Below are 27,739 nucleotides of genomic sequence, written 5' to 3'. Positions count from 1 at the left end.
TATTTAATGATCCCACAAATATTATCCTTAAAGTAATAATAGATGGTTGATAATTTTAGATTTTTTTTAATAAGATTTTGTTAATTTTAGATAATAATTCAAAAGCTGATTTAATAATCAAATTCGATAATAATTCAAAAGTTGATCTAATTTGTTTTTAAAATTATTTAAATGCATATCCAGAATAGTATAATTTCATATAAGCTCTAATTTTGAGTCAAGTGTAACAATTTTATAGGTCCAGTCCATAAAGCAAATACATTAATTTATTTAAAAAATGAGCAAATCGTGGGTCTCATTAATTGATGGGCATTAATAGGTCCATTAATAATCAAAGGAGGTATTACTGAATTGATGGAACATTAAAAATTGATGGAGTCAAAAACACACCTGTGCATGCCAATTTCTAAGAGAAAAATTGAAAAGGCTGATGAATCAATATTTTTCCTCCCCGGTGCATATGCTCTAATTGCAGAATTAGATGTCCAAACGAGAAACAATTAGTAGATGTCCCACTGAGAAAACAGGCTGTGCAACTATTCCTAGCTAATTGTCCCGATCAATATTTTATTCCGCAACTTCAACCAAATAAAAGACAAAAAAAAGGATATTTGTATTCATGTTGAAAACATGCAATTCGTCTCTCCATGCGAGAATTAGGGATGTCAATTTATACCGAAGCGATGGATATCCGATCCGTACCGATCCGATCGGGTTTTATCGAACCCGAATATTTCGGGTTTGGATTCGGGTTTGATTTTTAAACCCGAACCATTTTCGGGTCGAGTTTGATTTTAAGGCATACCGTTTCGAACCCGACCCGAAAACCCGAAACCCGTTCCGTTCCGACCCGAACCCGATCCGAAACCGGTGTTAATATATAAATAATATTTTTTATTTTATAAGTAATAATATAATATATAATATAATATATTACTAATATTAGTACTAAAAAATTATACTTTTTACAAACTATTGCATTAAAGTTATTTAAATATGTTTTTAGCAGCATTTTCACTACAAGTATACTAAAGGTCAAGATTGTTGCATTATTTCACCAACAATTTTATTCATAGAGGTATATTATCCATTTTCTTCTCCTGAACCCTCTAATTCAATCCCAAAAATTTCAATATCGTCATATTTATGAGCACTTTGCTCAAACCAGAGCCTACTAATTTTTCACTAGAATTTGTGTAAATTAAGGTGCAATTTGATAGTGATCTACAAACCCGAACCCGAACCGAACCCGATGGGTTCGGGTTTAGTGGTTCGGGTTTTTCCGGGTTCGGGTTCGGGTTCGAGTTTGGCAAAAATAATCGGGTTCGGGTTTGGTTTTTGCTAAACCCGTTCCGACCGACCCGATTTCCATCCGTAGCGAGAATGTGACTATTCTCTAGTGCCCATACACCGTTTGCCATATTATTCTCTTTTTCGTTGAGGTTAGTTCGTTGCAAAATACTATATTACATTTCTTATGTGTTGACTAGTTTATTATTACTGAAAATAATTACAACTTAATTATTAAATTATTTAGTGGTAATTTGAATAACATTTTTTATTAATCAATCAAGTATAATAGATGCTAACGGAGGAATTTGGTTAATAAAGATTTGAGATTTGCGGTCGAAATCAAGATCTGCAGCGGTGGTTGATGATAGGAGAAATCATCAAAGTGCGTTGATATGTATTTAAGAAACGATTAATATTGCTAGGATTTGTGTTTGGCTTCTCAGAACTCTCAAACACGTCCCCTCACAATGTGATGTACGTCCTTTTATAGAGATCAAGCCAGACGTATTCTTAGAGAACAAGAAATCTAGATGGACTTGGCTTCCCATTTCGCGTCCCAATAGAAGTTGTCAAACCAACTTTCTCTAATAACAAAGATTTGAGGTTCGCGGTCGGAATCAAGATCTGCAGCGGTGGTCGGTGATCAGAGAAATCACCAAAGTGCGTTGATTTGTGCTTAAGAAATGGCTGAGATTGATAGGGTTTATGTTTGCCTTCTTAGAGCTCTTAAACACGTCCCCTCACAATGTGTCGACGTAGCTCCTTTTATAGAGGATCAAGACGGACGTACTTTTCGGAGAATACGAAACCTAGATGAACCAGGCTTCTCATTCGGAGGCCCAATATGAGTTGTCGAACCAACTTCCTATTATAACTCAAACATTGATTTGCTTTAGGAGTGCCCTATGACGCAGCCTAATCACAAAAGCCCAAGGCTCGGTTATGACTTCAGAACTTCATGGATAAGGAAACTCCCCTGCCGGTGGATATCTCATCAGTTACCGCTATTTTCGTCGATCATAACCACAAGTATACTCATGACTTACCACAAATGCCCAAGCGCATCCCTGCCCCCGATGATGATAACTCACCAGACTATATGATAAGTGATTCCAAGCGTATAAGTACAAAGTTCGAGATAACTCTGTTAGCCAGTAAATATATAATTATTTAAGGGGTGTTGAATACAATTATACTAGTAAATTGAAGTCAGGATCTAAGAATGATAATGGTTTATTAATTTTGATAAAACTGTTACAAAACTCTCTCAATAAATTCTGATGTTGTTGAGAGCTGTTAGGTTACAATGATACTCGTCATAAATTTAATCTAAATGATAACATATTCCGTGTTTATATACTACACAGCTACTCTATCAATTACAATATATGTTGTACGGAGGAGTATCATGTTTTCATACATATCCTAATCAATAGATGTGTTCCTATAAGTCAGGAACCGACAGATCAAACTCTCCTCCAATACTGAGTCTATATAAATCAGTGGATGCTGATTTATGCTGCATATCTTGATAAGTACACATATCCTGATGGCTGTCTTCATCCTGACTCAATGCAGATCCTGACACCCTACATGCATATCCCAGCAGATCCTAATTTTGATTTAGAGCATTATCACCTAATAATCTCCCCCAGTTTTTGCTTTGTAGAATAATCACAATTTCTATGCTCTAGTTGATGCCAAAAACAGGAAGACAATATATTGAGAAGATATATCAGTTTTTAGGTTCTTCATATACCCTTGAGTTTCTCATAACGAAGGCCTTCACTCTGTGATTGACCTTTTTCCTGAGAAGTTGCTTTAGTTTGTTCTTTAAATTTCTTTCATATTCAGTTTCCTCAAATAACTTATATATAATAGCTCTCAAGTTTCCACATTGGAGGTCTTCCAATCATCATATCATCAAAAAGTACATAACTAGCCCTTAAAACATCAGGATTGAGTGTCAATTGTCTTGAAGTAAGAATTGTTTCAAACACAGTTGCATCCCTTCTCATTTCCACTTCTTGATGTCTGTAATTCATGTACACAGGAATATAGTGACCAAAATATTCAAAGCCTTTATCTTGAAAATATGTTCTACGAATATCATTAATTTACAGTAATTTATTTTTAATCATAGAAATATCTTAATAGAAATATGTTCTACGAATATCATTAATTTATAAAAATTATTAAAAAATCATTTAAAAAATTATTTCATATATCTCCGTGTCTCACACAGACTTTTACACTAGTTTCTAATTATAATAAAAAATTTAAAAAAAAATATGAATTTTAATCAAGATTTCTAAGCGACTGCGAATTTTCCTAGAATTAGAGATATGATATTAGGTGCGCGAAATTCATCGGGTGACTATGTTTTCTGGGGTTAAACCCTAAAACGCGATGTTCTAAAATTGTCAGTCTAAAATGTTTGACCTACGAAAACTTTTAAGATTTTAAATATTGCTTCGACTCTGACTTAAATATTAAGATGGTTTGTTGTGTTGGTGTTCCTTTACGGATACCAGTATTTCAGAAATTGCTAAGCTTGCCAGGACGGTGAGAGTATTTTGGAGAGATTAATCGGTAAGTCGGAAATTAATTGGACCGTTTAATCGGAACATTAATCGGAAGAATATAAATATTATTTTTAATTTTTATAATTATATAATGATCAACATGTCAAATATTTGTTTGAAAAAAGAAATTAGAATGATATTAAATAATATCTACACATTTGACATTCGTTATGTACTAATTATTGAGTTTACAATATTAACTATATTTTAATTCACACTTTTAAATTAATTATAATATGTTATTTTTATATTTTAAGTGAGAAAATAAATATATTAGATTACTTGTTATTTTTTACCAATACTTTATATTATAAATTGACATGATATTGTGTGAAATTATGAAATTAATGATTAATTTAAAATTATAAAAACGTAAAAAAAAATATTTTTAATTATTTTCCGCCTAGACCGCCTAGGACCGATTTTTGACCGCCTAACCCTTCTAATCCCGATTTTGACCCGATTTTTTTAAAAAACGTCTAAATCACCGCCTAAGTCCGAGTCGGGGCATTTTACCACCGTCTAGCGCCTAGGCACCGCCTAGACGACCGCCTAGACCGATTTTTAGAATACTGATAGATACCGCCCTCCAGCTGCCAGCATTTTACAGATTTACCCGACTAGTGTAAATCCTAAATTATTTCTGACGATTGTGAATTAAAGAAATTAATATGAAAAGGTTTTACAATGTACATGGGAGTGTTTCTGTCATACTCTACTGTTGCTTGAATAAAAGAAATAGAGATTTGACCATTTACATACATTTTGTTTAACAATTAATTATCTGATATAACAAAGTAGAAAGGAAGCAGCGAATCTGGCTAAAAGCTAAATCCAAGGCTGAGTATCTAGTGGTTTAAAACACAGTAATCAAGGTTATTCTCCAAGCTTTTGCTTTGGATAATTTTCCCTCTGAAACTGCTGTCCAAAGCCAAAATGAGCCATTAGTATCCATATCAGAGTTAGAAGCTCCCCACCTTTGCTTAGTTGCTGGACATGTGACAATGCTCTGCAACGAATTGCAGCATAGAACATCATTTCTACCCACACCTTACACATTATCTCCCATCGATTTCGATAACATGGCTGGTTGATCTCCTTTGCCAAAATACATGCATCAAACAACACAGATTTACTTCCATCTCCTTTCAAATTTATTGGTTTGATATCTACATCTACACTTAGGATTAAAGAACATGCAAACTTATGATCTACCTGTGTACGTGCTTTTCCGTATTTTAAAAAGAATCTCTTTGTCTCCGCGCATGTGTCTCGAAATCTTGATTTAGCAATTCCTGCAACTGCTGATATAAATACAGGTTTCATGACAAGGAGATATATCATGTAATCCGAGAGAAGCTTTGCATACTGTCGATATTCCTCCTCATCATTATCAACATCAACATCATCAGAATTGTAACAAAGTTCAGTAGCTATGTGCCACAATAAGAGACTGTCATCAAAATCAATGTCAACAATATATGTGAGTAAGGAATCCCAACCCCCATCCTTAAGAACCCAGTCTCCTCTGCCTAAACTTAATGCCTTGGCACTTTTTAAAGTGTCCATCAGCCTTGATTTCCTCTTCATCTCCTCGAAAATAAAGTCTCGTAGATTTTCATTAAACGCCTGCCTAGACACAAATACAATGCTGTCATAAATATCACCAACTCCACACATGCTAATAATTTTATCTACAGTTTTTGAACGCTGATGTCGCGAATATTCAATAAGATTGAATGATGGGACAGATCCTGACCACCTTCGAAACAATATTCTACAAGGGAAACCCAGATTGTAGACGGAACGGTGATTAGTGTTAGTAGGTTCTTCTGGTTGTCTCTTAACTAATTTCCTTTTGAGATCAAACAAACGTTTAAGGACTATGAACTTGAGAGTGGACTGATCCCTTAATTTAGCAATTGACCAATCTGTGAAGAGCAGCATCGTGAAAGAAATTATGTCCAACAAAACGGCACCAACAAGCATGATGTAAGTAACTGCAATATCAAGCTTGCTAAATGTCTTAACTTCCTCAATAAAAAAGAATACAATTATAAGGCTTGTAAAAACAGCAGTAAAGGAGAGGAAACGCCAAATGTATCCTGCAGTAGAGTTCAACACACGCATTTTGGTGTAAAGAGCTTGATAAAAGAAATTTAGTTCGGTCTCAACTATTTTAAAAGCATCCTTGGCTCTTCTCTTGAGAAAGAAGCCACGGCTCTCTTCGCGTTCCTCAAAACCCAGAATTTGATCAACTACCAGTGCCCGAAAGGAATAGAAAAAACGGGAAGCATATCCCACAATCTCCAAGTCTGTTAACTTTCCTTCTTTTGCATTATGCACATCTTCGAGTTCTTGGGGAGTACTTTTTGCCCATACAGGCCACACCCATGCATCAGGAGCATTAGACATCACTTTGGACCGGATGTCATCTAATATCTCAGCATAAGTTGGCCCGGTGAAAGGCTCTGCAAGCAGGGATTCACGAAAATTCTCCAAACTTCCAAGATACAGAGCCTGTGCACGCTGGCAACACCTAGTGATTCCAGCAAAAAATACCAGACTTGTGGGCAGCCACAGACTGTTTTTGGGAAATGAAAGAAGGACAATATAGCCAGATGTTAAAATTTGAAAAATGAAAGAAAGAAAGTACCTCATCCACAGTTCATTGTCCTCAAGGGCAAAAGCAGTGATTGTGTCTTGGCCTCCTAGGTGCAACAAAAGAAATGGAGCCCAGAAAGCCAAAAGATCATCTTTCTCGTCTAGACCAGATGACTCAAGTACACTGTTGGTGATCAGACCAACAATAAAATTGGCTGCCCAATCAGCAGCCGAGTATGCTGACCAAATAAATATAATCATCCATCTGCTCGTTGTTCGTTTTCTTAAAGGTGCAAACAAAACTAAACAAGTTTGTAGAAAGAGGCTTAAGATAATGAAACCTTGTATATTACACGAATCCCACACTATCTTAACTTTGTTAAGGATCGGAAACCTCATTAGTGTTGAATTTTAATGACTCAAGTTGTTCAAGGTGAATGAAATTAGTTTGTTCAAGTATTGATACACCTGGAGGACTTATTGCACATACCATGCACACATACACACATACACACACATACACTCTTCTTACCATTTGCTTTAACAAGGGACAAAGCATCTAAACCATACATTGCCTTTCAGGGGACAAAAAATTTCCAACTAGAATCTTTCTTCTGTACTACATGTTCTTGACACCAAAATCCGTTTCTTGGTCCATCAACAACATACATATACTTTGATCTATTTGTTCATATATCAGATACGCAGAGATTCTCACTGCAAGCTACTGTTGAGACTTTAGACAAAACGTGTATATATATATATGAAAACAAACATTTCAGGATATTCATGTGGTGTTAATTCATGGCCATAGGTCTAATAGAACATGAGCTTTAAAATGTCAAACTATTGTAATTTGTAAGCATAGACTACCATTTTCCAAGCTTGACAAAAGACAATTTCCAATTGGAAGGCTTGAATCAAGATAATACAAACTGAAGAACTAATTGCAGTTTTTACGGCCAAATATTTTCTCTTGCTCTTAACTTTTGAATGTATCCTTATTGATACTCAACTCAACTCAACTGATAATATTCTCCACTGGGCCGATGGTTCAATTCTCAGTCCGAGTCGTGTATATAAATTTATACAATAGGTTCACGGAGGAATTTGGGAGTAACAAAGTTTGAGATTCGTAGCCGGAAACAACATCTGTGACCGTGGTTCTTTATCGGATAACGTGAACAGTATTCGTCGGATTTGATGAACAGTGTTCGTTGGGAAGTATGAACAGTGTTTAATGGTGGTGATTATTGGTGGCTGAGATTGCTTAAGGTTAGTGATGGCTCCTTTGCGTTTTCGCTTCTTATCCCTTGCAATTTGCCTACATATCTCTATTTATAGGGAATCAAGCCAACATAGTTCTTGGGGAACAATAAACCTAATGGGCTTAGATCTCTTGTCCCGAGACCTAGTAGGAAACCTACTGGAAACCGTCTTCTACTAGCTTTAGGAATGTCCGCCGATGAGGCCCAACCACAAAGGCCCAAGGCTCGTCCATGGCTTCGAGACTTCACGGATAAGGCATCTCTATGGCCAAGGATAACCCTATGCTACCAGTTGTTTCTCTAGTCCGTGGATGCAGGTATAGTCGTGGTTCACCCCAAATGTTGGACGCATCCTTATCCCCCGAATAAGAAGCCCCTACCAGATTACAGGACAAGTGATCCCAAGCTTTTGGGTGCAAAATGCAGGATACTCCGAAGTCTCCCAACGAGGACACATGTTGACTACGGAGACAGAGCTCCCAAAGTACACACCAGAATTACCCCACATCCCCAATGAGGACACTTATTGACTACAGCAGGAGGCCTTTCGTCCAGGCATACCCCTGGAGGTCTCTGACCACGGACACCGTCTTCCTGTAGTTGTATTACAGAAAGGAGTTCTTCAATAGATTATCTGCAGCAAATAGGTTAGCAATAATAATCTCCATCTTCCTTGAATCCTCCAAAAAGCCCGTCCAAGTATCCATGTTGAAACTCTTTCCAAGGCATCTTCCTCACTTATGGTGCGCCCTAAGATTTACTATAAGTGGGGAGCTAACAAGGAATTCCCATCATTTTCTAACAGAGCGCGCCTTCTTCATATCCATAGGGCGCGCCTTCATTTGCTACATATACCCAATCATTATCTTATATCAATAGGGCGCGCCTCCACCTATCAATAGGGCGCGCCTTACCCTCTTTCTTGAACGAAATCTCTTTATCTTTTCCTTGATTTCAGGTATTCATATCTCAATTTTTATTATACTATCTGATTTACACCTGAACAATATTTATACCGATTTTTGGGCACAACAACTACCCCTCAAATTCCATATGCCATTGAAAATGGGTTTGGAATTTTCACTTGTCCTTATCGAGACTTGTATAAACTCACGTACTATCAGTATTATTACCGCATGGCGCGCCTTGACCAGAACGCGCTCCCTAAAACTTCTTCTTTGTCCCCCTTTTCTTGATTAATATCTGACATTCCCTTAGGGCGCGTCCTAAAAAGGGGACCCGCCTTTTGGAAGCCTAATCGATTTCTTTTAAAGTATTTTTTCCTTCATTTTCGGGTATTACAATCCCTATGATTGATATGATGTGATTTGACAGCTGTTAAATTCAGCTATAAATACAAGTAAAGAAATTGCCTTTCATTTCTTACTTTTCACCTTTCCCCTTTCTCTCTCTACAACCTCCGAAACAGAGCTCCAATCTGCAAAAATAGCTTATTCCATCGGCGTTTCCCTAACTTTTTCCGGTCATCTTCTCCACAAAACTTAAAGGTATGAAACAAATCTGTTCTTTTCAGGTCTTATTGTGCAGATTGTATGTAATATTAGCATGACTGTTCATCTTCTTTGAACAAATATGTTTTTTAACATGCATACATATGTATCTATATATTATGTGTTTATATTCTAAATTCGTAATTTAGACCCACCATCTTAGGATTTTTTTTGAATTTTCGAATTAGTGTTCTTGGAATATCAACCGTTACCCCCAATTTCGATTCTTAGATTTTCTTCTAATTCTACGTAGTAGCGTAAAAAACAATAATATAATCCGTTTCTTTGGCGCGCCATCTAAGTTTAGGACGCTCCCTCAAGGGCATTCATAGTAAACATTTCTTATATGTCTAGATGAGGCATACTCTTCCTAAATTGGGCGTGCCCCCTTTCCGAATGCTCTTCTGCTTTTCCATTCTTTTATGTTTCCTTCTTTTGGAACGCGCCCTCAGAGATTTTCTTTTTATTTTGACAGCTGGACAACGAGGGCGCGTCTCCTTTCCATCCCTTCAAGGAGTTTCTTTCAAACCTTGGGATATACTCTCCTCCCAATACTTACTTCCCAGCTCAACCCCCAAATGATAACCATACTCTCGAGTTCCTTCATCAAGTGGTGCGCCTTATTCAAGATTCTAAGGAGGGCAAATTGATGGAAGATTCTACAAACAACTCTTCAATGGACAACGTCCCAATAGATCAAAGGAGAGGTAAACAGAAGTTAGTTCACAAAGAGAGATCCCCAGCTCCTGTGAATACAGAGTTTGATGATGATGACTGGCTGGAAGGACTAAATGCAGATAGGTACAAACATGTCGAGATGGGGGTTAATGTAGACGCAGGACCATCCAAGGTGCCCTATAGATCCATTCCTTCAAGTCCATCTGTATCACCCTATCAGGGCGTGCCTTCTCCCCCTAACCCTGAGAACGCGCCTAATGAGAATTCCCCAGTATATGATCCCGAAACAAACTTTTTTGATGAAGACAACTATGAGTTCTCGACTTCTCCTGACCCTTCACCTGTCCCTTTTGAACATTAGGAGGTATGTGATAGCGAGATTGACTTCGATTAGAACAATTATGAGCCATGCACCGAAGACAAAGAAATGCTTTAGAAAGGAACAGGGCAAACTGTTCAGTGTTGGGCTGCCCTCTTCATATTTAGATGAGAAATTGGAGTGGCTAATGGAAATCTATGATATGGAAGGTATATGGGCGCGCCCTCTGAGTATGATGCGGCCCCATATCTTCAATTATGGTAGAAACTTCAGGATTCCTAGAATTGTTACAAGTCCGAAGTTGATTTCTCTAGGAGTTGGCGCGCCCTTGCAACCCTACCTTAGGGAAGTGATTGAATTATACGATCTAGTACATATCCAACTTTCCCCAAATAGTTACAAGTTTGTCTTGGCTCTGTTCATTCTATACATGGAACTTGGTTTTCCCCAGCTAACTATGGATGAGGTAAGCTATTTTTTAGTCTAAGAAAATCTGACCACGGATATTATTATCTAGTTACGGATAAATAACACAACAAGAAAGGATTTTCCTCCGGCAAAGTGAGTCATGAGAAGGGGTGGAAAGAGAATTACTTTTATATGTACGACGTTCCTAGAATCAGGATACGATTCAACATTTCTCCAAGTAAGGGCGCGCCCTTACGACCTTTTCTTTTTCTTTTCAAATTATATATATTCTTTTATGTTTACCTTCCTTACTCTCATTTCCATCCTTATTTCCTCAGATAAACCGTCTATGAAAGCCCTTGAGGGCGCGCCCAAGAGGCGTATAGAGGCATTACTCAAGCTGGCTTCCGAAAGATGGAATTTGAAAAACTTAGTCACTAGGAATAATATGATGCGAGCGGGAATTTTTTCCAATCAAGTTGGGGTAAAACACAGATATATAAAATTTAGGAAAGGCAACCTTGTCTCCTGTATCGTCGACATAGACAATGATGAAGACACAAAAGAAGAGGAAGAACTAGATGATAGTACTTTGCAAGGTGACGTTCCCATGGATGATGAGATCCCCACAGGTTTGAAATAATACTTGCCAATTGGGCGCATCCTCACCATTTCCACGGATATGCATTCTTACTTGTCAATACTATGTACTTATATTATCCTAAAATGGTCAGGATTACAGGGCGCGCTTTAAATCTCAGGCGCGTCTTCGTGTTTCTTTGACTGATGCTTTATAATACTTCCTTAAGTCCACCTCTTGACATTTGTATTTACTTTTTTTACTTGCCATCTTTAGCATATCATATCATTTGGGCGCGTCCTAAATAGGGCGAGCCTTTCATCTAATTTCACTAATATTCCTCATATGTTTTATGGAGAAATACCTCTCCCAAGGATTCCCAAATCATTCGTGGCACGTCCTAGCGACAAACCCAAACTCAAACCAAAGAAAGATGCTCCCAAAGCTCAAACATCCACATCCACACCTACTCTAACTCATGTCCCTCAATCTGCTCTTGTCCCAAAAAGGTCAGTCATTGATCTGACTGAAAAATAGGGCGCGTCCAAAAAACTCAGGACAGATGGCGCACCTTCAGGATCCTCTGCTACCTTGAACTGCCTTGGCCCATTGGGCTCCCTCCATGTCACAGATGAGGAAGTGGAGCATTGGCGGGCCATGAGTTTGGAGGATGCTACCAGGGCTTCTATTAAGGCTTTTTGCCAATTATTCATCCATTCCAGCCAAGTAGTGGACAAGCTTTTGGAAGAAAAGGCGCGCCTTGAAAGGCTGCAAGGTGATAACAATATCTTGCAGAATACCCTAAAGGACAAGGAGTTTCTCCATTCCAAGGACATCAAAGCCAAGGATTCTGAAATCTCCTTTCTCAAGGATGAGGTGGCTAACCTGACTTCCCAACTTGAGATTGACAATAAGAAAGCTACCTCTCTCCATACTGAGCTGGGAGGAGCCAATCTGAGGATTGAATACCTTGAAGAGCAGCAGAAGGAAGGGTGGCCTGATGAGAGGAGGGAGATCACAGATGAAGCCTTTGCCAATGGCTTTCACTTCTACAGGGTTGGGTTTGTGGCCAATGATCCTGATTATACCTTTGAGAAGTTTGGGGAGGAGATAATTGCTGAGATGGTAGAGTTCAAGAAGGAACATGCTGCAGAGATCAAGGCAAGATTGGTAGAGCTTGGGTTGGAGGAAGAAGCTAAAGGCGCGCCCACTGATGAGGCCTCTAAGGAGGTGCCTGCGGTTGACCCTACAGTTCCTCTTCAATCCGTTCCTTCAACTGATAACGCTAAGGGTGCGCTGTTAGGGCGAAAACACGCGTTAATATTCACACAAGTATACGTGTTCGTAAGTAATATAGAATTAATTCTAGTTCGTTCCCACAGAGACTAGTTTAGGTTAATTTCAATCAATGTACTTATGCAACAATGGTATGGTTATTATTCAATGCTAAGATGATAACAAGTTGAGAGTGTTTTTAACTACGATTAACTAAGAGATTATACTAACTAATAATAACTAAGAGATTAAAAGGTTTGATTTACTATATGAGATAAACATGGGATTCTAACTTCATTACTACTTCATTCAATAGTCTTTCGTTCTTAACCTTAGCATGCAATGGTGATGACAATTAATCAGATAACACGAAACTAGTAAATGTCAACTTTCGTTGTACGAATACACTACTATCAGACATCCACAAAAGAGATAGAAGATGAATAGACACCAAATATGTTGAGACCCTATATATCTATAGAATTTGACAACATAACGGTTTAATGTGCAAGTTATCTATCGTGATTACATAGGGCAAGAAAGATGGTTAAAATTACCTGCGAATCATGCATTTCAAAAACATGAACCTATGCTAGCATGACAAGTTCTAAACCCATATATTCACTTTCGCTTCAATAGAGATTAACACGCTATCTTATAAGTTCGCGATGCTCATAAGACGAATAAGCACAACCAATACCAGGATATCATACAATCACCACACACTAAGGTATCAAAACACATTAACTTTTAAAATCCATAAGTAAATCCGCTAGAACCCCACGATAACGATTAGCCCATAACTGAACTCATCATCACTGTAGGTTCCGATGAAAGCATGGTATGATAAAATAAGTCTTTATAAAACTGAATAATGAACAAAGTACGTTAAAGAAGAGTATAGGTTCAAAAAACAAGAAAACTAGCATCCAAGATTACAACTTAAAACAAAGAATCACAAGAATAAACTAGATCCTCTTCGCCTTGGTTGTATTTGTGCTCCTAGGTCTTCTTGATGTCTCCTCCTTAAGCTCCCATATAAAAAAAATCTTTAAGTTGTCTTTATATAGCAGCTCAAATCATCCAAGAGCCCAGAAAATCATTATTATATTCCAAAAAGGATTCCTGGAAATCGACCCAGCGCGGGCGCACTGTCCTTCTGCTTCTCTGGTGCGGCCGCGCGCTAGCACAACGCGGGCGTGTTGAGATTCTGGAAAAACTGATTTGCTTTCTTTTATTTGCTGGTTCTTGATGGCATTCCACGAGCAAACTCCCAGGACACCTTCCTAACACCAATTTAGCACCAAAGCAATGTTATATCTCCTTGATCCCTTATTTATGCCTGAAATGTAAAACACTACAAAAATGCATAAAAAACACAAATAACTTGAGTACAAAAGACCAATTCAAGCCTTTATATGGCATTCTAAGTGGACATAAATCCCACTTAACACACCCCAAAACTTGAACTGATGCTTATCCTCAAGCATAAATAGGCTCAAAGAACAAGAAATAAAAATGCATGAATGCAAGCTACATGAATGCAACGATCCCCTTAGAATAACTAAACCAACCGATGAGCAACATCTCAACAAATGCAGCTATTCGCACAAAGATCAATCAAATCCCACAAATCAACTTACAAGCTAGAAATGTGTGTGTGTGCAAATGCTTAACAGATATACTATCACAACTAGATCAATAATCATGACTCACTACTCACCAAGGAAATCACGAGGTTATAAATAGAATAAATGCTAAACTCAAAATGACTGACAACATTTCAATTTTATTGGAGTTATTACACGGATTAATGCTTTTATTTAGAACATATAACTACACAAATATGCTTATTTGACCATGCAATGAGTGAGGTCCACAAAAGTCTTATACAAAAATACCCATGTAGCGAGCGTTAGGTTAGTGGATCCCAGACTATAAAAGCCTTAGGTCACTAGGCACAAAGTCCCCTAAGAACTTAATAACTCGAGCATTAAAGAACCCACTTGTGATCAATTATGCATCAACATATATTTTTTTCCTTTTTTTTTGCTTCTTTTTCCATTTTTTCTTTTTTTTCTTTTTTTTTTCAATTTCTGAACGAGTGCATTTCGCTCCATCTCTTTCAACCCTAGACTACTCATATAAATATGAGCCGGCTACTAGCCATTTTACACCTAGCCACAACAACTAGCAATGAAATCCAATGTTTTTCTCCATTTTTTTTAATATCCATATTATATTGCCATTAAGAAAATAATCTAAATTCTAAATATAAACAAGTGATTACACATTGACAACAAACAAACCATGATCTAGCACTCAAGAAACCTATAAGTTTTAATGAAATTTTATTGCTTCTAGCATGCAAATCAACTCGATAGGACTTAACATCACTATACACGACATCACTACACTAGCATCAATATCACAAATCAGGCGGAAAAGCAAACTTAAGGGATCATGCTATAGTGCACATGCAACTATATGCAATATACTAACATGCAAAATAAAAAAAATACAAGACAAATATGCAACTATATGAACTAAACTATCAAGAATATGCAAACTATATGAGACTCACACATAACATATATTCCTTAACTACCACCCCCAAACTTAAAATATTCACTGTCCTCGGTGAAGATAATAGTAAGGAATCAGGCATACCTACTCGGAATCAGGATCATCACCCTCAACAGGTGGAGTGTCAGGAGTGTTAGGAGTGTCAGGAGGTGGGTACACAGAGTCATCACCGAAAACTGACCACTGGATATCAACTCATGTAGCTCTGAATGCAGTCCCCAATGCATGGGTGAGATCATGTGCAAACCTACTATGGATGTCATGCATCGCATCCATCCTCCTCATCAAGCGCCTATACTGCGCTAAACCCAAACCAGCACTATCCTCAACATCCTTCTACTGCTGTGAAGGACCAGCCTCACCCAACTGAGCTCTCCATGCGGCTCTGCTGGCCTAAGTCGTAATACCAGCATATCCCTGAGGTGATGGTCGTCCACCTGGCAAGTGGTCATATGAATAACCGAGCCCCTTCTCATCAGCCTTTCCCCCGTACCACTCCAGCATAACAGCTATCGTCGAACTATCAATCGGGGCACTAGGCAACTGCAGCTGCTCGTGCGTGGGCCAGTGAACTCCAACAACCACACACAGCTTAGTCACGATCGATGCATACGGAATAGAACCCATAGTTCTCCCTCGCAGAAACCTCAATATACCCTGATAAATCACATACCCCAAGTCCACATAATCTCCCTGGAGAATACCCTACAATAGCTTTGCCCGGTCCACAGTAACATCATGCACATGTAATGAAGGCATAATGTTAGTACAAATAAAAGAGTTCCATGCACGGGCATACCTGTTCATGCACGAGGCAAGGAAAGTGGCATACTCGTTCGTGCACTTCTTAAGATTCCAGTGAGTTTCAGGAACACACAACATAGCAAAAATCAAGTCCAAATTAAAATCCTTTCCGGTTTTCATCATCCAATCATCCTGATCCGGCTGTCTCTCAGGCTGATTTATCACCCTATGAATAGCCTCAGCACTGTAATCCATAGTCAACCCCCTCATCACAATAAAACCATTCTTATCCTCCTTCACATTCGCATAAAACTCGTGAACCACACTCATGGGCACAGCAGCGTGTGTCTCATAAAAAGCGACCCAACCCATCTCCAGAATCATCTCAACCAACTTACCATCCCTCCCCGATGGTAGAAATCCTCTCTCCTTGGCTATCGGCTTCGACAGCAACCTCGTATACTCTACTTCAGCCTCCGGAGTAGAAAACCTGGGCCTCACACCCCCAACACTTGAAGAATAGGTGGTGCTACTGCTAACTTGGGTTCGTTGTCTCTTGGGTGCCATTGAATTCGACTAAGTTTGAGAGAAAAGATGTGTTTACGAGAGATTTATGTGTTTGAGATTTGAGAAGTGATGGAGAAGATTGTGTATAAGTGTGTGTATATATAGGGAATTAGGAATTAGTTTTGGAAAAGAAGTAAGAATTAATTATCGGAATAATAGGAGTAATAGGGTGATTGAAACTGATTTGGAAAGAAAAATATGGAAGGTGGGAGAGGGAAATTCGACTGTGATTTGATTTTGTGTTTAAATTTTTGTTTTTCTGTTTTTTCAGGTTCAGGGAGCCAGCGTAGCCACCCCACCTGGCAGCGCAGGCACGCCGTACTTCTGGAAAACCAGCGCGGCCTCCCCATGTACCAGCGTGGGCGAGCCATGCTACTGTACTTTCAGCGCCTCCGCCCCGCTTCTCAGCGCGGGTGCTCCGTGCTACTGTAGTTGACACTGAATTTTTTTCCTTTTTTTCCTTTTTTTATGTTTTCTTCTTCCTCTATCTACCAATGTACAACAAACTTGGGTTGCCTCCCAAGAAGCGCTTGGTTTACGTCACTAGCTTGACGTAGAATTCCCGAGATCAAGTGGATAATAAAACGGCACTAACCACCTCATGGTTTGCCGTATCTCCATTGTAATGCTTCAACCTCTGTCCATTCACCTTGAACTCTTGGCTTTGATCATTCTCAAAAATCTCCACCGCTCCATGTGGAAACACAGTTTGATAACAAACGGCCCTGACCACCTCGACTTCGATTTCCCAGGAAAAAGACGGAGACGAGAGTTGAACAAAAGAACATTTTGCCCCGTCACAAATGATTTGAGCAAGACCCCTATCGTGCCACCTCTTGACTTTCTCCTTATACATTTTATTGTTCTCATACGCTTGAAGTCGAAACTCGTCGAGTTCATTCAACTGAAGCATCCTCTTCTTACCAGCTGCATCCATATCAAGGTTCAATTTTTTTAAAGCCCAATATGCTTTATGCTCTAACTCCACAGGTAAATGACATCCCTTACCATAGACCAACTAAAATGATGGCATTCCTAATGGAGTCTTGTATGATGTTCGATACGCCCAAACAGCTTCATCCAGCTTCAAAGACCAATCCTTCCTTGATGGACATACAACTTTCTCTAGAATACGCTTGATCTTTCTATTAGATGCCTCAGCTTGACCATTAGTCTACAGATGGTAGGCTATAGCAATGCGATGATTCATATTATATCACTGCATCATAGCAGTGAACTTGTGATTGCAGAAATGCGACCCCTCATCACTGATTATGACTCTTGAAGTCGCAAATCTTGTGAATATCTGCTTATGAAGAAAATTTAGCACTACCTTTGCATCATTCGTCGGCAAAGCCTTGACTTTCACCCATTTCGAGATATAATCAACCGCCAACAAGATGTATTGATTATTACAAGATGAGACAAATGGCCCCATAAAGTCAATTCCCTAAATATCGAAAACCTCAATCTTGAGAAGCACATTAAGAGGCATCTCATCCCTCTTGGACATATTACCCACACGCTGGCAGCGATCACACTTCAAAATGAACCTATGCGCATCTTTAAACAATGTAGGCCAGAAGAATCCTGCTTGAAGGATACGAGCTGTTGTCTTCTTTCCATCATAGTGGCCTCCATAAACAGTCGAATGACAATCTCAAAAGATACCCTCCATTTCGTTGTACGGAATACATCTCCTGATGATTTGGTCAGCTCCTTTCCTAAACAAAATTGGCTCATCCCACATGACCCATTCACCTCATGAAGAAACTTCTTCCTTTGAGCAGAAGACAATAATGGAGGCATAATATTGCTCACAAGGTAATTCACAATATCTGCGAACAATGGTTCTTCCTCTTGCACCCCAAACAACTGCTCATCGGGAAAAGACTCATTAATCAATGTCTTATCCAGTGAAGTTGTATTGGGATTTTCTAACCGAGATAGATGATCAACAATTTGATTCTCAGTACCTTTCATATCCTTGATCTCCAACTCAAACTCTTGAAGTAAAAGAACCCATCGAATCAATCTAGGCTTCGAGTTCTTCTTCAAGATGAGATATTGAATAGCAGCGTGATCAGTGAAAACTGTCACCTTCGTCCCAGGCAAATAAGATCGAAACTTCTCAAAACCGTAGATAATGGCTAAGATGTGACAGCCTCAACCCCGGGGTCAGGAGTTGACGTCATCAATATCCACAATAACAAACATAATATAATCAATTTCATGATAGAACATAAATATGACCCCTTCTTCCAAGATCTTTTCCAGGTTTAAGTATGATTTAGGCTACACAACTAACACAATCAGTTAACCTTATACAATCCTGACCACTAACTTAGTAGAACAACTCAACAGACCACATTCGGTCTAAACACAACTACCTCTGAGGAGCCTGACATGGAAGGAACTGGAACTCTGCCCTGACTACCACAGAAGAATCTCCTAGGCATCTATAATACATATATAAAACATTCTGCAAGGTTGAGCAATCAATTGCTTAGCAGTACCACTATATGAATAACAAGTAAAACAGTTTATGATAAAGCAGTGTTAGGAATAGAGATTATAACTCGTTTGCAAAACATATAAAACATTCATAAACTGGATATCAAAACTAGCATGCTTTCAACAAAATAAATCAATAGTCGTGTGCTGTGTACAAATACCACAGTTTAATTCTAGCATGCCATTTTCATTTTCAAATCCACTATATAAACAAATCCAAATCAGATACGTACGGATATGTGAAGACAGCTGATCAGGCTATCAACACTAGACGGCTCCCACTGCCATCCCATATACCTGTTCCGGAACTCAGAGACTAGCTAGGTCTCTGACCTGCTAGACTAATCGGTTATATAGTGCGCGCAACCGAATTAGCCTCTTACGCCACCTCAATAGGCCTACTATGGCCCCTATGTATCCCATATATGATCGTTTTATCCAGTTTTCAAAACACTTGTACCTATCTCATTTTCAAAATCATTCATTTTACCAGCACACATATAAAATCTAGTTTGTAATTCATTTCATTTGAGATAGGTACCTTTCGAAGTTACTTTTCCCCAAAATAAATTGAAAACAGTGATTTTTAACTACAGGGGATACGTAACTTAAAACGTTTCTGTTCCATTATGAAATCAAAACATTTAGCTATTCATACGTATTGAACCATAAAAGAATGGTCAGGGGTACTTGCCTTGCAGAGCTTTACAACTATCACTGATTGACCTTGAACTGACTTGGACACTCGGCTTTATCGCCTTACTATTAGACTATCCTGGATCTGACTTTCACGCTCGGATCCTTCGCTTGGAACCTTGCTGCGTTTGTCGACTGATCATTAGGTTATCTTTAGTTCGACCTCAATTCCTAAGTCCCACAACTAGAACCTACGGAGTCCAAACACTTTATGTTAGACGTCTAGGTATGCTTGACATATCCTCAATACCAATCCTACCCAAACGATAATAATCCTGACTCGTACTTATATGTACTATTATAATACAATAACATACACAACAGTCAGGTTTCACGTTCTCGAGAAATCGGTTTGGTGTTCATTTTCAGAAAATACGTATACTCATCATATTATGAAATTAGGGTTACTGGGTTTTGACAGAACATTCACCACAACAGACAATCAAGTTCATATAAAGTATAAGTATATATATATATATATTCATTCGACGTCCCGATAATTACTGGATACGATCCCGTGTTTCCGTAGTACGATTTCCCGGAAATCGGGCAACACTTTCTTTATTTATCGGACTAACCCGTCGAAACAATTCGACGTCAATCACAACAATCAACCAATCAAACAATCCAATCATTACAGTTCACAATCCACAATCCGCAATTCACGACTCAATATAACTTTTAAAACTAAATAGTAGTTTTCGTTCCAAAAATAATTATATGAACTACTTTATTTATTTTATAAGTTTAGGACTCAGAACGTATCATCACGGTCCACCGTCGGCTCGCCGAGACTCATCGCCGACGGCGGTAAAACCCGGAGGTACCCGGTTCGGATTCCAATCACGAGTTTCACCGATAAATAAAATTTCAAGTAATTATAACTTAATAATTCAAATAACCATCACAATATTTATTTGAATTTCGTAGAATAATTTGAATAATTTTATAATAATCATCGAATTAATTTCATCAGAAGAATCAGTTCAAAAATCTGAAATTTGTACCAACCCCCAGCTCACGCACACCCGCGTGGCCTGAAAAAGGAAGAATCAGGCAATAATCGGCAAGCCAAGAAAATACAGAACAGTAACAGCAAAGCAACCCACACCAATTAAACTGTGTGCATATACATACATATAAACACAGCCATACATACATCAACATTACGCAGACTAATCCCCCACACGCCACCGCCCTCGCCGGAAAACGGGGAGGGGCGGCGATGGGATAAGGAAGAGCAAGAAGTGCAGATTACCAGGAGCAGAGAAACAAGCACAGGGAAGACATGGGAAATCATAAAACACGAGAGAGAAGAAGTAAGCCTTCGAGGACTTAATTCCATCGAGAAGGATCGAGAAAGGAAAAGGGGTTGTAGGGGAAGGAGTATTGTTTTTGTGTGTATATTTTATTATTTATTTATCAATTAACTCAACTACTGCCACGTATCAAGGCAGCAATTTAACAGACTGTATAAGCTACACGTGTCCCCTATTTCGCTGTAAACCTCAGATTCTATTCGTGCTTTGCAAAATACCGAATAACTCTACAGGAAAAAATTAACCCGAAAATTACCAAATTAGTTTTAAAATTTTTATAAATATCCCGAAATTAATAAAACATAAATTTCATAATTATAAGATAAATTTTGAAACGCGACTTGTACCCGCGTTTAACGAATAAACCAAACAATGCGCAGGTGAAAATAATCCCAAAAATTTCCAAAATAATTTTAAAATTCTCGGAATATTCCAAACTTAGATAAATATGAGTTTCATAATTTTTAAAGAATTCTGAAATTAAATATGGATTTTACAAATAAATGCAATCAGAAATCATACAGGGCTAAATAATGGATAAAATATTGATTTCTAAATTTTATAAAATCCTAAAAATAATTATTGAAATTATAAAACCATAAAAACAATTTTAGAGACAATCCACATATTTATACAAATAAACTTACATTAAATCCACTTTTAATAGTGAAAATAATTCAATACAATTCCATAATTAATTACGAGGACAACCCAGTACACCATAACTCACACATACATAATAATAAAATAACACATAGCGATCAAATCTAATACACGTATTTTATTTAATTAATTACTTAATAATTACACACTTAAATAGTATAACAATATACGAACATTATATAAGAATTCTTTTTCAGTAGTAGTATAGTTCAGTTGAGCACCATTGAGGGTCTTACTAGCATAATAGACCACATGAAATATATTGTTCTTCCTCTGCCCAAGAACTGCTCCAACTGCATAGTCACTTGCATCGCACATCATTTCAAAAGGTTCATTCCAATCGGGTGCAGTTATGACAGGTGTCGTGATTAAACTCTTTTTTAAGATCTTAAAAGCAGCTAGGCAGTCATCATCAAAGTTAAAAGGGACATCTTTCTCTAAAAGATTGCACAAGGGTTTAGATATTTTAGATAAGTCCTTGATGAAACGCCGATAGAAACCCGCAAGACCAAGAAAGTTGCAGACTCCCTTAACAGAAATTGGTGGAGGAAGGTTTTTAATGACCCCCACCTTGGCTTTTTCCACCTCAAGACCTTTACTAGAGACCTTGTGCCCAAGAATTATGCCTTGTTGCACCATGAAGTGACATTTCTCCCAATTGAGCACCAGATTGGTCTCAACACACCTGTTAAAAATGGCGCCAAGATTTTGAAAGCACTCATCAAAAGAATCACTGAATACAGAGAAATCGTCCATAAACACCTCCACATTCTAACCAATCATTTCAGAGAAGATAGCCATCATGCATCTCTGAAATATGGCAGGTGCACCACACTAACCAAAAAAAACTCTTCAGAAAGCAAAAGTACCAAACGAACAAGTGAAGGTAGTCTTTTTCTGATCCTCTGGAGCGATGCAAATCTGATTATAACCTGAATAGCCATCTAGAAGACAATAGTACTCATGCCCAGCCAACCTGTCAAGCATCTGATCAATAAAAGGAAGAGGGAAGTGATCCTTCCTTATGGATTTGTTCAGATTTCTGTAATCCATGTAAACTCTCCACCCCGTGACTGTTCGAGTAGGAATGACCTCATTCTTCTCATTAGCAACAACTGTGATGCCTCCTTTCTTCGGCACACACTGAACTGGACTCCCCCAAGAACTGTCAGAAATAGGGTTGATGATCCTTGCATCTAGCCACTTGAGAATTTCATTCTTCACAACTTCTTTCATGATCGGATTAAGCCTTTGATGTTGCTCAACAGTTGGCTTACTTCCTTCCTCTAGCAGAATTTTATGCATACAATAAGTAGGGGTGATTCCCTTGATATCCCTTATAGTCCATCCAACTGTTGATTTGAACTCTCTCAGAATCCTCAAAATTTTTTCCTCATAACTACCTGAAAGGTTAGATGCAATAATAACAGGCAGAGTTGATGTATCACCTAAAAAAACATACATTAAGTGTTCAGGAAATGGTTTAAGCTCGAGTGAAGGGGCTTCCTCAATAGATGGCTTGAGGCGCTTTAAAGAATTTTTCAGCCCTTCCAATCCAAGAGATTCAAATGGTATATACAGCCTTCGCTTCCAAGGAGAAGCATTCAAATACTGTAACTGCTCATCACCTTCATCATCTTCACTATCTGAATTTCCCGACAAGGCTTTCTCTAAGGCATTAGACCTTAACATTTGATCAAGTTCTGAAGTAATCACAAAATCGACCAACTCCACTTTTAAGCACTACTCATTATCAGTAGGGAATTTCATGGCATTGAACACATTAAAAGTCACATCCTGATCCATCACTCGCATAATGAGTTCACCCTTCTACACATCAATCAAGGTTCAGTCGTAGCCAAGAATGGTTTCCCATAATTACGGGAATCTTCTTATCCTCCTCGAAATCAAGAATTTCAAAATCAGCAGGAAAGATGAGTTTGTCCACCTTGACCAAAACATGATCCACAATGCCTCGTGGATATGTAATAGAACGATCGTCCAACTACAAGGTCATATAAGTAGGCTTTTGATCAGGTAAGTCCAACTTCTTGAAGATAGACAGAGGCATCAGGTTGATGCTATCTCCCAAGTCACATAAACATTTGTCGAATGACACTTTTCCGATGGTGCAAGGAATAGTGAAGCTTCCAGGATCTTTAAGCTTCAGAGGCAACTTCTGTTGCAGCACAACACAGCACTGCATTCCTCCGTGAGAGTAACTGTCTCTATTTCATCGAGCTTCACTTTCCGAGAGACAATACCTTTCATAAACTTCGCATAGCTAGGAATTTGTTCAAGAGCTTCAGCGAAAGGTATGTTAATATGAATTTTCTTGAACACCTCCAGAAACGTCGCAAATTGCTTATCCAACTTTTGCTTCTGCATCCTCTTAGGAAAATGAGGTGGAGGATAGAACTTTTTCTCCCCTGTATTACCCTCAAGAGGAGTGTGTTCCACAGTTTTCTTCCTTGGTTCCTGATAATCATATATTTTTGCATAATTTTATACCTATTTATTGCTTGCTTTCATATTTTTTATAAATTAATTTGTGGCATTCTCATTATTTTGTAGATATTTGAAAAAATGAGAAATGTGAAGAAAATAGGAGAAAAGGGCAAAAATGGAAGAAACACAATGTCACCAATCAACTTGGAGAAAAAGCCAAAAGAAAGAGTTGGTGGAAATCAAGGGTCAAGATTAACAAAACACACCTCTCACTTGGATGGCCAAGATTCACCCAACTCTACCCTAAACCCTACTTTTTAGCTATAAATACCCCCCTTCCCCCTTGTATTCATCACTTTAGTTTTATCTTAGTTTATCCTAAATTTAGTAGTAGCTTCTCTTTTCAATTTCTAGATCTAGTTTTCATTTCCATTGTAGTAGCTCTCAAAAGTTGTACACACTTTCTTCAATTAATGTCATTCAAGTCTTTTTATTACATCATCTTCTCTACTTTTATGTCTTGTTATTTTAATATTGGGTTATGATATCTTTTAAAATCTCACAAGTTACATATTTGGGGATTTGAAAGGAGCCCTATAAATTTAGTTATGTTAGGTCACACAACACTGTAGATAGGGGTTGAATACAGTGTTTATACAATCAAATCGATTTAACACAAGTCTGTAACAAAGATCAAGTATATTCAATAAACTCTGTTATAATATGAACTGTTGTTCTCTCTCAGTGATGAACAAATATCACTAAGAGCTGCTAGGTTACAATGTATAATCTTCTCGATAATGAGAACACATATAGTGTAAATCCTAAGTCTGTGTTTATATAGTACACAGTTACAAGATAACTTCTAATTGATATGGAATATAATTTTGTCTCCTTAAATATATCAATCAGATATCTTCTACAAGTCTTCTAGTATTCTAACTTTTTCCATGCATATCTTCTATTATTTTAGTCCAGATCCTTTCCTGTAAATCAGCCATATTCCTTATCTGAAAGTCTTCCCGTACTTAAGTACTGATATGACCTTAAGTTCTAATATTAATCTCTGACTTCAGTAAGTCCTGATATGTCATGTTGTTAAGTTCTGAAAACTAAACACAAATTATATCAGACATGACATCTCAAATATATCTAACAATCTCCCCCAACTTGTAAATTATGCAAAATATACAAGTTAATAGATTTGATGAGGTCAAAAACATTTAAGTACAAATGAAAATAAGGGTTTAACTAGATAACTAACTACAACTTACAGTCCTTGTAGCTTTTACCAATCTCACTGAGTCAATCTGAATCCATAATGATTCTTGACAAAGTTTGATATCAACTTCTCTTCTTTAATTCTCAGGACTTGAGATGATGTAGTCTTGACTTGCTTCAAATCTTCACCCTGACTACCAATCTGGTAGATTGCAATCCTTAGTGTAGAAACATGGTTTCTTTATAAACCATCATTCAGTCTTATTACCCTTGGATGAGAAGAATCTTCATTGTAGCATAAACATTTCTCTTTCAAAATCACTTTAAGTTTAGCAGAATTCTTCTTCATTGGAATCTCACTTCCATCATCTTCAACAATATTAGGAATAAATTATGTAACTCTTGAACCAGAAATTCTAGCTTTATCTCTTATGGTCTTCATTATGAGAGTTGACCATCTCTTGGTAATATCAGGCTTTACCTCTAAAAGGTAATGAAAGAATTGAAGTTATTTTAGTGATTTGTTTAGCACATCTGATTCTGACATTTGATATGTCCTTCCATCTTCAAGAAATAGAATCAGATTTTCTTTGACATTATGCTTGTCATGAGCATCCAGTACCACTTGAACAGAGATAACCTTATCAAGGTGTTTCTGTGTAACATCTTCAAGAGGTTTGTCAGTTAGAAAAAATGGATCTCTAGTAGCAACTTCAACTCCTATCTTGATTTGAGCTTCATCAGAACCTAGTCCAACCATGTATCTTGGTTCTCTAGCATTTAACCTAATAGTCATGAAATCATACAGCAATTGGATTTTCTTTGGATCTGATGGTTTGACATTTTTCCATAGAAGTTTCTTTTTATCAGCTACTTTCATCTTGTCTAAATCAACTTGAGCACTGTCAGAGGTTGATGTCTTGATAACTCTATCAGAACTTGTTATTTCCTGCTATTCTTCACTCTGAACAACTTGAGCTCTGTCAGAGGTTGTCTTTGATTCTTCAAAAATCTTCCATCTTTTCAGAGTTTGGACAATTTCATCTTCAGCAAGAGTATCATCAGTAACTTGACCCATTTTGCACACTGGTTTCATCAGGATTTGAGGAATTTTCATCTCCTATGGCTTGGTTGGTTCATCAACTTTTCCCTTCCCTTTGTCTTTGGGATCAATCTCAGTCTGTGATCTAGTCTTGGGCTTTGATGCCTCGGTATTTAACTTCTCCTTGATCACAATGCCTTTTTCCTTAGGCCTTGGAGGTTTCTTTGTAACAGAAGCTTTTGGCTTTAGATTTGTCTTTTCAGCTTTAAATCTAGCTTCTTCCTCCTTGAGATTTTCTAAATCCATTCCAGGATTATGCTTCAGAAATAATCTTCTAGCAATTTCTTCATCAAGTGTCTGAATCTTGGGATCTTTGTAGTAGACAGTAGTCTGCTACCCCTTTAGCTTCAGGGTTTACAAAAACTTCTGAGAGTCTTGACTTCCACCTTGTATCAAAACATCAGGCTTTGTCATCAGACTTTGCTTATCAGAACTTGATATCAGATTTTGTTTATCAGCACTTGCTATCAGATTTCGAGTTTGAGCAGCTTCAGAACTTGTCTTTTTTTGAGTAGAAGATTTGCTTGCATCAGTATTTAGTTTCCTTGAAGAAAACTTTCTCAGAGATAGGTCTGATAAACCTCTTTTTATCAAGCTTGGTCTCCATATCTAGCTTTTCAGCCTTTTCAAGAAGTTTGTCAACCTTTTCATGAGTAGCAGAGTGTAGACCTTGAAGATTTTGGTAGACAGAGCTGTGACCTTGAGTTGTGTCTTGAAATCAGAATTTGTGAGCAACTCATCTGTTATTCTCAAGGAACTAACAATGAGATTTACAGAAGGGGGTTGAATATAAATCTCAAAACTTTTTAAAGTTTTGAGCAGTTTCAAAGGCTAGATGTATAATGAACAGATGTGTTTGAATTGCTTTAAGCAAGTGCAGACAGATGTATATTCAAAACACAAATGTAAATAACACAGAAGCTTTTATAACTTTTCTGGTGGATTTGTTGTTCCACCAGAGTTGTGTATTTCAGAAAATCTGTGATACAAAGAATTGTTCACAGCTGCTTCCTAGTACAAACTAGATGATTTTCTCTCTGAATTTTTCCAAACAACTCTTGAAAATTCACACCTAATTACTAGCTGCAACTTGGTTTATATATCACCAAGTTTTTCAAGTGAAGACAAAGATAAAATACAATTATAAAATAGTCCTTCACATGTTTCTTCTTCATTTCTCTATCCAATGCAATCTAAGATAATCTATGAATCTTTGAATACTTCCTTGTTTGCACCAGAATGGAAATGCTGCTTTTTCTTGATTCCTCCAAGAGGCTTCCACATTCCAATTGTCTCTGTCAACCAATGTGCCTCTGTCAGCTTATGAATTGTCACTATCGACTGCTATGGAACTGAAC

The 27,739-nt window shown here is 37.7% G+C and overlaps 1 protein-coding gene across 2 annotated transcripts; it reads right to left on the bottom strand.

Moving 5' to 3' along the window:
• Positions 1-4,558: 4,558 nt before the first annotated feature.
• On the bottom strand, positions 4,559-6,967 carry LOC141661728 (uncharacterized). Of its 2 annotated transcripts, none has more exons than XM_074468726.1 (2): positions 5,094-6,967; positions 4,559-4,976 (listed from the first exon to the last, which is right to left on the bottom strand). In XM_074468726.1, exons 1-2 carry the CDS (start codon positions 6,879-6,881, stop codon positions 4,755-4,757), a joined length of 2,010 nt encoding a protein of 669 aa, XP_074324827.1. In that variant the 5' UTR covers positions 6,882-6,967; the 3' UTR covers positions 4,559-4,754. The 2 variants fall into 2 exon arrangements, with proteins under 2 accessions (XP_074324827.1, XP_074324826.1); XM_074468725.1 differs by having other exon boundaries at positions 4,559-6,417; positions 6,535-6,967.
• Positions 6,968-27,739: the final 20,772 nt, after the last annotated feature.

The sequence above is a fragment of the Apium graveolens genome, chromosome 5 (assembly GCF_009905375.1).
Source record: "Apium graveolens cultivar Ventura chromosome 5, ASM990537v1, whole genome shotgun sequence".
Taxonomy (NCBI): Eukaryota; Viridiplantae; Streptophyta; class Magnoliopsida; order Apiales; family Apiaceae; genus Apium; species Apium graveolens.
This window is presented reverse-complemented; position numbering and strand designations above follow the sequence as displayed.